Source organism: Artemia franciscana, chromosome 14, assembly GCF_032884065.1.
Source record: "Artemia franciscana chromosome 14, ASM3288406v1, whole genome shotgun sequence".
NCBI classification, from domain to species: domain Eukaryota; kingdom Metazoa; phylum Arthropoda; class Branchiopoda; order Anostraca; family Artemiidae; genus Artemia; species Artemia franciscana.
This window is the reverse complement of record NC_088876.1, coordinates 37,250,128-37,263,174: the sequence shown is the minus strand read 5'-3', so window position 1 is coordinate 37,263,174 and position 13,047 is coordinate 37,250,128. Positions and strand designations below refer to the sequence as shown.

Sequence of the window (13,047 nt, the reverse complement as noted above, 5' to 3'; positions counted from 1 at the left end):
GCAACAATCAATCCCAAAATTAGCAGAATTATCATGGAAAATTGAAAAATCCATATAGGAGGGGACTGCCCCTTAATCATAAACACCAAAAACAAGAAGAACAATAGGGAATTTCTCAAGACAGTGGAAAACAAATTAGAATGAAGATTTCGGCCCTATGTCCAAGGGCCGTCCTCAGCAATACAAAAATATATAAGAAGAAACAACTTATAACAGGATAAAATCAGTAAAACTAAAATGAAAAATTTTTCAAAACAATCCCAGTATCCTTACCTCAGCAAAGTTCAACCAGGACTGATAAATAAATTGTGACGAAACGAGGCAATTCATTGAAATGAAAGGGAATGATTTGAAAACACGTTTTTAATGCCAGCCTTGCTTTTTTGGCTGCGGATCTCATAGGTCTATTTGTGACTGGTTCTGTGTTAATATTCATCGGCTTTTTATAATATTTCGTAAGGTCATTTGTAATTAAATTTGTGTATAGAGCATTTAGTGAATATGTTTCCCACTGTCTTGAGAAATTTCCTATTTTTCTTCTTGATTTTTGTGTTTGTGATGGAAAGGCAGTGTGTTTTTCGTCGCTATTCGTCGCTATTTACTCCTTAATCATCCATCACCTCTCCTTTGTGGTCCTAGAAACTTCAAGGATTCTCATTCGATGGGAAACTGAGAGGTTAGTCCTTCTTTATAAGTCCTTTGTTACCTATTTTGAATTTGAACGTGGGGGAATTTTCTGGGGGGGGGGATGCTGGCTCCCAAATTAAGGAGATGTGAAAGGGATATCACTGTAATAAATTTGCAAAGGATTTGGAAGATTCAGCTATCCTAAGAGCAAAATGCTGGCATGTTAAGATTTTGAAAGAAAATGCTCAACCTGGCAGCCAAATGCTGGCATGTTAAGATTTTGAAAGAAAGTGCTCAACCTGGCAGCCAAATGCTGGCATGTTAAGATTTTGAAAGAAAGTGCTCAACCTGGCAGCCAAATGCTGGCATGTTAAGATTTTGAAAGAAAGTGCTCAACCTGGCAGCCAAATGCTGGCATGTTAAGATTTTGAAAGAAAGTGCTCAACCTGGCAGCCAAATGCTGGCATGTTAAGATTTTGAAAGAAAGTGCTCAACCTGGCAGCCAAATGCTGGCATGTTAAGATTTTGAAAGAAAGTGCTCAACCTGGCAGCCAAATGCTGGCATGTTAAGATTTTGAAAGAAAGTGCTCAACCTGGCAGCCAAATGCTGGCATGTTAAGATTTTGAAAGAAAGTGCTCAACCTGGCAGCCTGGGCTTGTATTAAAGATAGGAGTGGGACCTAGATTACTACTACTACTAACTCACCGCAGCACCAAGATGCCTGAGGCCAACACATCTACGCACGCTTTCCCCCATCCCAATCTATTGTGACAATATGATTCCAATCTATTATGGTAATTGCCTAATAATGAAAACCATTACTAGGTCATCCCAATAATGACCAAACAACTGACGACGGCATAGCCTAATAACGACAACCATTACTAGGTCATTCTAATAATGACCAAACAACTGACGACGGCATAGCCTAATAATGACAACCATTGCTAAGTCATCCTAATAATGTCCAAACAACTGACGATGGCATAGCATAATAATGACAACCATTACTAGGTCATCCTAATAATGACCAAACAACTGGCGACGGCATAGCCTAATAACGACAACCATTACTAGGTCATTCTAATAATGACCAAACAACTGACGACGGCATGGCCCTCAAAGGGAAATTGCAGAGCAATGTAAAATCATTGCGGGGGTACAATTGGACAGCGGGGGTAGGATGTTTTTTCCTACCCCCGCTGTCCAAAAAAGAATTTCGTCTTCAAGAGGACAAGGTACAAAAAGCACCTAAACATTCACTTCTTTACAAGTGAGAAAAGCTATACCCCTTTTTGAGTAACATCAGTAAGCTTTCCGAAATTAAAACTGAGTATTGCTGCAGCTCACGCTATTTTGATGATACTACTACTACTACTGTCAACTCACCGCAGTACCAGGCCGCCTGAGTCCAACACAGTTACGCACGCTCCTCCTCAATCCCAATGTATTCAAAGCCTCACTCTTTACATCCTCCCACCCCGACCGCGGACGACCTGTTTTCTATTTAGCCCTAGACGGTTGACCAAAAAGACTAGCTGATGCTGGGAAAGATTTGCGGTAGATACAGAGGTAAATTTGGGGTACAAGAATTAACAAGAAATTTGCCGATTAAAACTAGAATAATGTCTGAGAATTTTAACAGAATCGCTAAAGTTATTATGTAAAGTATAAAAAATATTTATGAGTCATATATTTAATTTTTTAATTCAAACTAGAAAAATACCAACATTTTAAAATTAGTTAACTGGCAAAGGTTTGATGCTGATGCTGGTAAAGGTTTGCGGCAGAAATAGAGGTAAATTTGAGTTACACGAATTAACAAAATATCTGATTTGTCAATTGAAACTAGAATAATTCCTGAAAATTTTAAGTTTAGCTATTATGTTATTAAATTTAGAAGAAAATTAATTTAATAAAAAGAAAATCAAAAAGATTAAAAAGATTAATTTAATAAAAAGATAAATTTAAAAGAAAATTTAGTTATTATGTAAACTGCAAAAATATTTATGGTGTCTGATTGATAATTTTATGTTGTCTAAGTGATAATCTTAGTGGTAAATTCATTAAAGTGATTTGTGCTATGTACGAGAATAATACTGCTGCGGTTAAAGTAGGAAATGAGATTAGCAACCGGTTTTGTATTAAATCAGGAGTTAATGAGGATTGTGTTCTATCCCCCTTCATATGGATCATTTTGATGGACTTTGTCTTAAAGAGCGCAGGAAAGGCAATTGGAGACCACGGAATAAATTGGGGAGCAAAAACTCTCCTTGACTTAGATTATGCTGATAATCTAAGCATATTAGATGAAAGTGTGAGCAAAATGAATGAAATTTTAAAGGTTTTGCGAGTTCAGGGTGCTAAAATAGGTTTAAAAATTAATGTTAGGAAGACTAAGTCACTAAGGCTAGGAATAAGTGAAGATGAAAAGGTGACGCTGAGTATCGAAAAGATTGATCAGGTGGGTACCTTCACTTACCTTGGTAGTATTATTAGTAAAGACGGTGGGAGCAGTGAAGGAGTTTTAAAAGTAGAATAGCTAAGGCTCAGGGTGTTTTTCGTTTTTTTTTCACAGTTAAAAAGAAGTTTGGAAGAATAGGAAGATAAGTCTGCAAAGCAAGATTAGAATATCAGAAGCTACAGTGATGACAGTGAAATATGGCTCTGAAGCATGGGCGCTCCGAAAAGCGGACGAAAATTTACTAGATGTTTTCCAGAGAAATTGCCTAAGGATTGTTCTGGGTATCCGGCTGATTGACTGTATTTCAAACAGTAGGTAGTACGAAAAATGTCATAAATAAAGATCTAAAGGAAATGGGAACTTCCTGGGAGGGTGTAAAGAGGGAGGCCTTGAATAGATTAGGTTGGAGGAGGAGCGTGTGTACCTGTGTTGGCCTCAGGCGGCTTGGTGCTGCAGTGAGTTATTATTATTATTATTAGTAGTACTAGTAGTAGTTAGTAATTGGAACTAGAAAAATACCTGAAAATTTAAAATTTGTTTGGTTTTCCTTTCACTTAAAGTGAATCGTTACGTCATTTCATGTGCTGGAATTCTAGTCTAGAATGATGATTAGTTTAATCTATAGGAAAGAAATACTCGAAGCGGACGAGAAAGTTGCTGTGACTAAAGTAGGAGCAAGAACCATAAACGAATCAAGTAAAAAGTGAAAACGAACTGATGTGACGGCTGTTGTGTTGGATTGTTTTCACCAGTCATGCCGATGTTCTTACACAAATGCAAGGGCCATTGACCGCACTTGCGATTCTTACTCAAGCAAAACGAGTCCCAGAGGAGGAGTTCAAATCGCCTGATTGAACAATTCGAGGTCAAAATTCGATTCGTTTACTTCGATTCGATGTCAAAATTCGATCCGTTTACCGAACAATTCGATCGTTTACTTTCTTCGCGCTGAGTGGTTTTTGAGAAGACTCACAAGAAGGACAATAGCTTTCCTGTGCGCACAACAGAGTTCAGTGAGACACTAGTTTGACTTTGTCAAAAGCGAAATGATCGCTGGTCTGAGAAAGTTTACGGCCAAATTCTTGCAGCGAATTTGGATCTGCATGCAGCAGATGTTGTATATCACAATACATGTTACTGCAATTTTGTATCTGGCAAGAACCTCCCTTTGAAACATTCAGGAAATTCGACTGACACACTCGAAAAAAGGGGGCTAGGAAAGTAAACATGGATCAAAAGCAAGCATTTGAAGAGGTGATGCGGTTCTTTGAAGCGAATGATGACGAACAGTTCACAGTTCGTGATTTGTTCAACATGATGAGTGAGTTTCTCAGTGATTCGGAAGAGCCTGTGTATAGCCAATGTTACATGAAGAAGCTCGTCGAAGAGAGGTTTGGTTATGGAGTAGTGGTTGCAAAAATCTTGAAGAAAATTTGAACTACCTGCCACAGATTCTGAAGTTCTTCCCGGAGAACTTGTTCGTGGGCAAAAATACTAAACTGAAAATAGCTGTCATTGGCCAAAGCATCATGTAAGCCACTCGACCCAGGGCTATTAAATCTCCTCTTCCAGTAGGACTCGCAGTAAAGGTTCATCATCAGCAAGGAAGCCGCAGTCTAGTTGATAGTCTCAGCGCTATGGAATTCCGTTCATCTTACTACGAGACCAGTTTATTTTAGCGAAATATGAGCTTCGCCAGGGAGGCACCGCCTTCCCTTCTCTCAGTGTATAACTGTAATTGCAAGAGTGAGTGTTCGACGCTGCGATGTTCTTATAAAAAGCATGGCTTAAAATGTACCTGGGCTTGTGGCAATCGTAAAGGAACTAACTGCGAAACCGTTGATGCAAGAAACCTTAAAGACGATGGTAGCGAAGAAGAAGACCAAGTTTTTGAATAGCTTTGCCACTATCCAATGAATCTCTGTGTTACTGGGATTTTTATCTGCCTTCTATAATTGATTTATGTGTTGCACTATATCTGAGTATATTGATCCCTTTTTCGGAAATAGTGTTTTGTCTCGAGAAGCTCTTTGACAGAATGTTTTTTGTTGTTGCCAAATATGCGTTTCAACTTCCTCTCCTTCTCCTCACTCTTACTCACTTTCACAAAACATGGACCCAGTCTTGGTTGTTACCAAGGCGCGAGGCTGCAAATGTTTTGCCATAGGCCAAGTTTAATACACACCTGCAGACTGAACCTCTCCCTCCACCTCACTCTCTCTCAAAGCTTTAAGCCCCAAACAACTCTTTTGACTTTAAATATTTAGTTTCATGTTCATCAGCAAAAAAGAGCATAAAAATGACATATCTAATCACATTTGCTGGTATTTATTTTATCAAAATATTTGCCTCAAATTCAAAACACTCAAATTTGTGAAAAAGATAGTGCGGCAAACTTTCCGGATCCGGAATCAGCACCTATTTTTGGTCGGGTAGTGAAAGAACCATTTGTATAGCAATTTTGTTGAGGTTGACCCCTTCTTTGCAATTTTCTTAGAACCTCTGCCCCAACCTTACTCTCTCTCAAGGCTCAAGCCACAAACAATTCTTTTCACTTTAAACATTTAGTTTTATGTTGATCAGCGAAAAACGAGCGTAGAAATGACATATCTAATCACATTCGCTGGTATTTACTCAATCAACATTTTTTGCCTCAACCTCAAATTCAACCACCAAAAACTCAAATTTGTGAAATAGCGGTAAACTTTTTGGATTCGGAATCAGCACATATTTTTGGTCGGGTAGTGAACGAATCATTTGTATAGCAATTTGTTTAAGGTTGACCCCTTTTTTTCACAGTTTTCCTAGACTGCTTCTGTAAGTTCACTTTTCATTCCTGCTACGGCGAGTCATATTTTGTCAAATATAAAGCCTGAATCAGCTCGATTCATCACACTCGATGGCATCCGATTAACTGATTCGTAAAAACATTAGACAACTTTGTGTCTTCTTAAATGTTTTTCTTCTTCTCTTTGCTTTTCTATTTTTATAGCACTTATCCGTTGGCCAAGTGCCATGTAGCTATCGCAATTTCTGTCCCTCCCTCGGTCTATCGGTCCCGGTTTTGCTAGTTTGGGCACTTCCAGATAAGCTAGATCGACGAAAGTTGGCAGGCGTATCAAGGACTGGGCCAGATTGAATTAGAAATAGTCATTTCCTCGATTCGATCATCAGGGGGGAGGAGGAGTAGATGGACGGTTAATTCGGAAAAATTAGAAAAAGTGAGGTATTTTTAACTTACGAATGGGTGATCGGATCTTAACAAAATTTGATATTTAGAAGGACATCGTGTCTCAGAGCTCTTATTGAATCCGGGCTGGATCTTGTGACTTTGGGGGGGGTGGAGGGGAAACCGGAAATCTTAGAAAGCGCTTAGAATGGAGAAAGATCAATGACACTTGGTGGGAAGAATAAGCACAAGTCCTAGATACGTAATTGAAATACCCAGACCGGATCCGGTCTCTTTGGAGGAGTTAAGGGGATGGGATTTCCAGTGCTTTGGCGATTTCGGCGCTTCTGGACGTGCTAGACGATGAAAATTGGTAGGAATGTCAGGGACCTGCACAAATTGACTTGATAAAAGTCGTTTCATCGATTCGACCACCTAGGGGGGGGTTGGAGGGAGGGGAAATCGTGAAAATTGAGGTATGTTTATCGTACGAATGGGTGATCGGATCTTAATGAAACTTGATATATAGAAAGATCTCATGTCTCAGATGCTTCATTTTCATTTTGGATCGATCCGGGGACATTGAGGGTTGGAGGGGGAAACGGAAATCCTTGAAACCGGAAATCGTTGAAGACGCTTAGAGTAGAGAGATCGGGATGAAACTTGATGGGAAGAATAAACACAATTTCTAGATACGTGATTGACGTAACCAGACCGGTTGCGGTCTCTTTGGGGGAGTTGGGGGAATTTCTAGTGCGTTGATGAGCTCGAGAATGACGTGATTGACATAATCGGGCCGGATCCGTTCTCTTGTCACAAGTGTCATATGAGCTCTTGGCTCTTGCTTGTTTTTGTGTATGTTTGATCAGGTCTATTTAATTTATTTATGTAGTTTACTTAATGTATATAACCTTTTTTCAACCATAATTTTTTCTTTGTGAGTGACGTTTTAATTCTGATGAATTTTTTGTTTTGATTTAGTGCTTAATTTAATTGTATGTTTTTCCTCTCCTTTGAATGCTTAGGAACCTTTGGGAAATTATTGCGGTGAATTAAATGCATGGTTAGTAAATGCGATTCGTAGTTTTTCTCGACTACCCTTTTTCTTGCTAATAAAATTTACGATTTTCTCGCCGCTCTTTCTTGGATATTAGAACTGCCCTTTATTTGATGAATTTCAAACTTTATGTAAATTTTGATTTATTTAGGTGTTGAAAGAAGAAAAAATTTCCAAAATTATTATCCAGTATGGAAGAGGCAAAAAACCGAATTTGGCGAATAGTTCAGAATTAGAAGTGGAAACATACTCGTTAAAAGAGGACATCACGGACGATTTTCGCTGCTCAGATTTAGTCATTAGTCATGCCGGTGCTGGCTCATGTCTGGAAGCCCTTGAGTGGAAGAAAAGATTAATTATAGTTGTAAATAACCAACTTATGGGCAACCACCAAATGGAACTAGCTAAAAAGTTGCAAGCAAACCATAATGCTCTTTGCTGCACCCCGAATACTCTTACAGAGGCCTTAAAAAGTGCCTCTTCCTTTAAATTCAGAGTGTTAGACTCCCCACAGACATCGAATTTTGTGAAATTTCTTGACTCGGTTGTATAAAAGTTGTAGACTGCTGTGTCAACTGGATTCGTTTTTTTTTTTTTTTTTTAAATAAATAAAAAAAACAAGTTTTTGTAGCTTGTAAGCAGCTACAGCTGCAGCTGCAGCTTTTGTAGAAAGTAAGCAGCGACATTAAAACTTAAAACGATCAGAAATTATTCCGTGTATGAAAGGACCTGTCCCCTCCTCAACGCCCGCTCTTTACGCTAAAGTTTTTTATTGTTTTAAAAAGTAGAGTTGTGAGAAAGAGTCAAACTTTAGCGTAAAGAGCGGGGCGTTGAGGAGGGGACAACCCCTTTCATTCACGGAATGATTTCTTTTCGTTTTAAGTTTTAATGTCGCTGCTTACTTTCAGTAAAAATAAAATTGTTTTTTCATTTCATTTCTGAACGTTTTTGAAATAATGTAGGTTTTGGTTTTGGCTCACCGTACATGAATAATTAAAACGAAATTTGCATATTAATTTTACTTTTTTGAGCTAAATGGCTTTTTCAAAATTTTAAATAATAAATTAATTTATGATAATAATAAATTATAATACATATTTAATTCATTTTTTTTTTTTCAAATCTAAATTATTGGGAAAATTATGCCACTAGATTTACTGAACGTTCAGATAGGCATGCGAATAGAATATATCTGTATATTCTATGATGTATTATGTAACAAATCTCTATATGATATGATGTAACAAATCTCTTCTACATTAAACCAACGTGTTTTTTTGTGTCCCTGGTTTTGGTTTTTTGGATTTGATTTGGATACTGAATTAGAGTAAATATTTTGAAAACATTTTTCGTTGAAAAGTGCTTTTTTTCATGTAAAGCTCGATATACAAAACTTAATAGATTATTATGGGTTTTCTTCTTTTTGAATGATTATACCCGTAAATTTTTACTTATATATTGAAGATAGGTGTGTAGTTACAAGCCTAAGAACTGCTAATATACCTTGATATAAATGTATTCGGTCTTTTTTTCTATTCTATCTATTTTTATTCTGATATTTTGTATATGTATCTTTTTTTATTTTTTGTTGTGCTGTAGGATAAGTCTGCGACTAAAGATTAGAATATTGGAAGCTACATTGGTTAAGTATAGATCTGAAGTGTGGGCGCTCCGAAAAACGGAGGAGGGTTTGTTAAATATTTTCCTCAGAAACTGCATAAGTTTTTTTGGGTACCCAACTGACCGCCCGTATCTGAAACCAGTAAGGTGTACGGAAAATACGGATCAAACCCGGTTTCTAGGGCTGTAACGAGAGAAAGGTTGAGATGGCTAGGGAATGTTCTGTGGATGAAGGATCTTGTCGGCCAACCGTCTAGGGCTAACGAAAAGTAGGTCGTCCCGAGTGAGGTGGGAGGATATCTTAAGAAAAGGTTTAAGGGAAACGGTAACTTCCTGGGAGGGTGTAAAGAGGGAGGCTTTGAATAGACTGGGATGGAGGAGGAGTGCACGTAGCTGTGTTGGTTTCAGGCGGCTTGGTGCTGCAGTGAGTTTTTAGTAGCAGTAGTATTAGGAATAACGCTTTGGTTTAGTCTTTTTTTTTCTTTTTGACTACCGATTTCAGCATATTTCTAGAAAGTAGTAAGCGTTTGACAGTTGCGGTTTTACGAAGAATGTGAACCTCATGCCTTATGATGAATATGGCACGTTATTTTGGAAAGCTACGTATAATACTTGCATGCTCCCGAAAAGGGGCCCTAGAAAGGTCGTATCCAGGATTTTTTCGAGGGGCGGAGAGCACAAGAATACAATTTACATGTTTGCATCAGAAATATGTTTGTGTGCATTTTGTTTCGTTTTTACGAGTTGCATAAAAATTTTGGGGGTCGGTTCAAGCCTCTTATTAGTGGGCCGCAGTTGCATATTGAAGTTGAACTAGACCTCCGTTGCCTGTGCAACGGGAAGTGTTGCAGCAACTGTGCCCTGTTCCTTAGGGCACAGTTGCGGAGCAACACGTGCAACTGTGCCCTACGGGACACAGTTGCGGAGCAACAGTCTCCATTATGTCCTTCAGAGGACATTTTTCTAATGCGGCTTCGATTGTTATCTTGAAGCATTTTTGATATGGTTTTATTTCGAGCTCCTACTAAACTGAGTTTGGTAAAATGTTTAGCTGGTCCAGAAATAAACGAGAACGAGATCTGTCGAACCGCGTTGGAAAAAAAATTCTAGCTGGCCCAGAACCGAAGTTACCTCTAGAACGTCGAAACTTCGGAAATTATTTCTAAGAGAACGAAGCAACTTGGTATAAAGAACACTTCACTTCTTCTTGCATAACTTTCATAGCACTACTCGATAAAAATAAAATAGACATCAAAATCGAAAATTTAAGAAAATTTCAAAAAATCGGAACGAGATTGACTTTTCCGGAATTATTTCCGGGAAATCTGTAAGAGCTACGGAATTTCATGCTTCAGTTCTCGAAAACATCAATAAAAGTTCTATATGAGTTCATAATTATTTTATCTCTAAAACGTTTACTTCCGAAACTAGGGCCGTCTTAACTTGACGCCAATTCGAAGTATTATGTTTCGAGACGCACATTTCGGGAATTATTTCCGGGAAATCTAAAAGAGATACGGAAATAACGTCTTATAGTTTTCTGCTTAACTTTTGATGGTCTAAACTAGGAAAATATAAAACAAACCAAATTCACCAAAAAATTTAAATTGTCCCGAGGGCATGACAAAACTTCCAAATAGAAAAACCCAAAGAAGGAATTTTATTTCGGAGAAACTATTGTAAGCTCCAATTGTTAGGAGATCGAGACCTGTCGAACCGCGTTGGAAAAAAAAATTCTAGCTGGTCCAGAACAGAAGTTACCTCTAGAACGTCGAAACTTCGGAAATTATTTCTTAGAGAACGAAGCAACTTGGTATATAGAACACTTCACTTCTTCTTGCATACTTTTCATAGCACTACTCGATAAAAATATAAGAAACATCAAAATCGAAAATTTGAGAAAGTTCCAAAAAAATCGGAACGAGATGGACTTTTCCGGAATTATTTCCGGGAAATCTGTAAGAGCTACGGAATTTTGTGCTCCGGTTCTCGAAGAGACAAATGAAAGTTCTACATGAGTTCAGCATAACTGTATTTCTAACAAGTTTATTTCCGAAGCTAGGGTCGTCTTAACTTGACGCCAAACATCGAACGCACAGTTTCTAAGAAAAAAACCGTTTTATTTTTTTTTATGGAAAACTGTTAGAAATTTTAGGAATTTCTCTGGAACTTTTTTACTCTGTTTCACGTTTCCCTTCCCTCTGAAAAATCTCAAATTTTTAATTCTTACCACTTCGGAGCTACAGGTCGCTGATCACGGTGAAAAGAAAACAAAAAAAAAACTACGAAAGCAGTAGTGTTGCTCCGCAACACAACTAAAACCAAAAAGTGCTTAAGATATGCGATGGCTGTTTGGTCCAATGGCCAAGGCAATAGGAGCTTTACCCTCGCTGCTTTCTTAGTAGTGATATTAGAAAGTTGACTGCAGCAAGAAAGTCTGCTTTTGAACCAAGACAGATAGTCTTTTATTATTATTATTATCATTACTCGTCATTAGTCCTTGATAAGGTGATCAGAGTATATGAGATCCATTTATATTTTTTGTATAAGACTTCATTCATATGATATACCATTTTAAAGGTTTTAAGGACTTGGCAACTTTTGTGTTGTAGAAAAACATAGCTGGTGTAGATTTTAAGACAAAGGAGGGACATATAAGTAATAATTAGCTCTTATGCCTGGGTAACCTTTGTAATGAGGGCTGGGTATCTTTTGCTAATTGACGAGCAGATTATTTACTTCTAATGCATTTGAGGGTTGGAAAGATTCGCTTTCGAATCTGATGCATGAAGGGGCGTGCAAGAGAACACTGTCACCTTCTTCGTAAAAAGGTTAGATAACCATGTTAAAAATTTTGAGGGGTTGACAACTTTTGTGTTGTGTTACATATTAGAAAACCGAATCTGGTTCAAATTGTAAAACATGGGGGGGGGGACAATTAAGAAACAATTAGCTATTGTACAGGGTAATCTTTGTAATGAGGGGCAGGTATCGTTCGGTAGTTGGTGTACCAATTATTTGCTTCTAACACATTTGAAGGTAGGAAACATTCGCTTTCATATCCGTTGCGTAATGGGAGGTCCAAGTAAGGATAGGTTGTTGGACCATGGTCATCTTCTTGGTTAAAGGGTTGGATCACCATTTTTTTTATATATGTATATAAATAGCGACGAAGACCACACTGCTTTTCCATAACAAACACAACTTAGAAAAAAGCCTTAGCATCCTTAGTTCAAAGAAGTTCAAACAGGAAGTCATGGTTCAGGTGTAAGCACAACTGAAACGACCCAACTTAGAACCAGCCATAAGCATGACAAACATACACAAGTAATAGTGCTTATAGTAGAGGTAGTATAGTAGTAGGAGTAGTGCTTATAGTAGAGTGTAAGCACAGCCGAAACGACCCAACTTAGAACCAGCCATAAGCATGACAAACATACACAAGTAGTAGTGCTTATAGTAGAGGTAGTATAGTAGTAGGAGTAGTGCTTATAGTAGAGTGTAAGCACAGCTGAACCGACCCAACTTAGAACCAGCCATAAGCATGACAAACATACACAGGTAGTAGTGCTTATAGTAGAGGTAGTATAGTAGTAGGAGTAGTGCTTATAGTAGAGTGTAAGCACAGCTGAAACGACCCAACTTAGAACCAACCATAAGCATGACAAACATACACAAGTAATAGTGCTTATAGTAGATATATTTAATCTCTAATCTAGCTTATAGGAGTGCTTATTTAATCTCAGTAAGCAATGACTGTAAACTATTCAAGCAGTTCTATACCCACGAAGCATGCACTAACAAAGAAGCAAACTTTCAGCGTTTGGTCATCATGAAAGCTATCCTCAGGAACATCATTCACTTGTCTGTAGTCAAGTTAATTACTTTAGTTAAAGTCCTGAACACTCCCAATGAACAAGAATTCATAATGTAGCTACTATCCGTCAACCTTACACTTGAAAGTGCTTGTTGACTGAGTAGGCATGAAATTTTTTGAAAGCTGATTTTACAGCTTGAATATTCTGTGGCTGAAGAAATGGCTTCCAGAATATGGGTTATAGTAATTGTCTAAAAAGGGCTTCTTATTTTCTTGCCTAAAATCTTTTTTA

General features: G+C 37.9%; 1 protein-coding gene across 2 annotated transcripts in view; it reads left to right on the top strand.

Annotated features, from left to right (window-relative positions):
• Positions 1 to 7,915, top strand: part of LOC136035676 (UDP-N-acetylglucosamine transferase subunit ALG13-like) — a 32,802-nt gene extending 24,887 nt beyond the window's left edge. For both annotated transcript variants that reach the window (XM_065717598.1, XM_065717597.1), the window contains one exon: positions 7,470 to 7,915. In XM_065717598.1, coding sequence (XP_065573670.1) covers positions 7,470 to 7,871 — 402 coding nt within the window. In that variant the 3' untranslated portion in view covers positions 7,872 to 7,915. The remainder of the gene's footprint in view (positions 1 to 7,469) is intronic.
• The last annotated feature ends 5,132 nt before the right edge of the window (positions 7,916 to 13,047 follow it).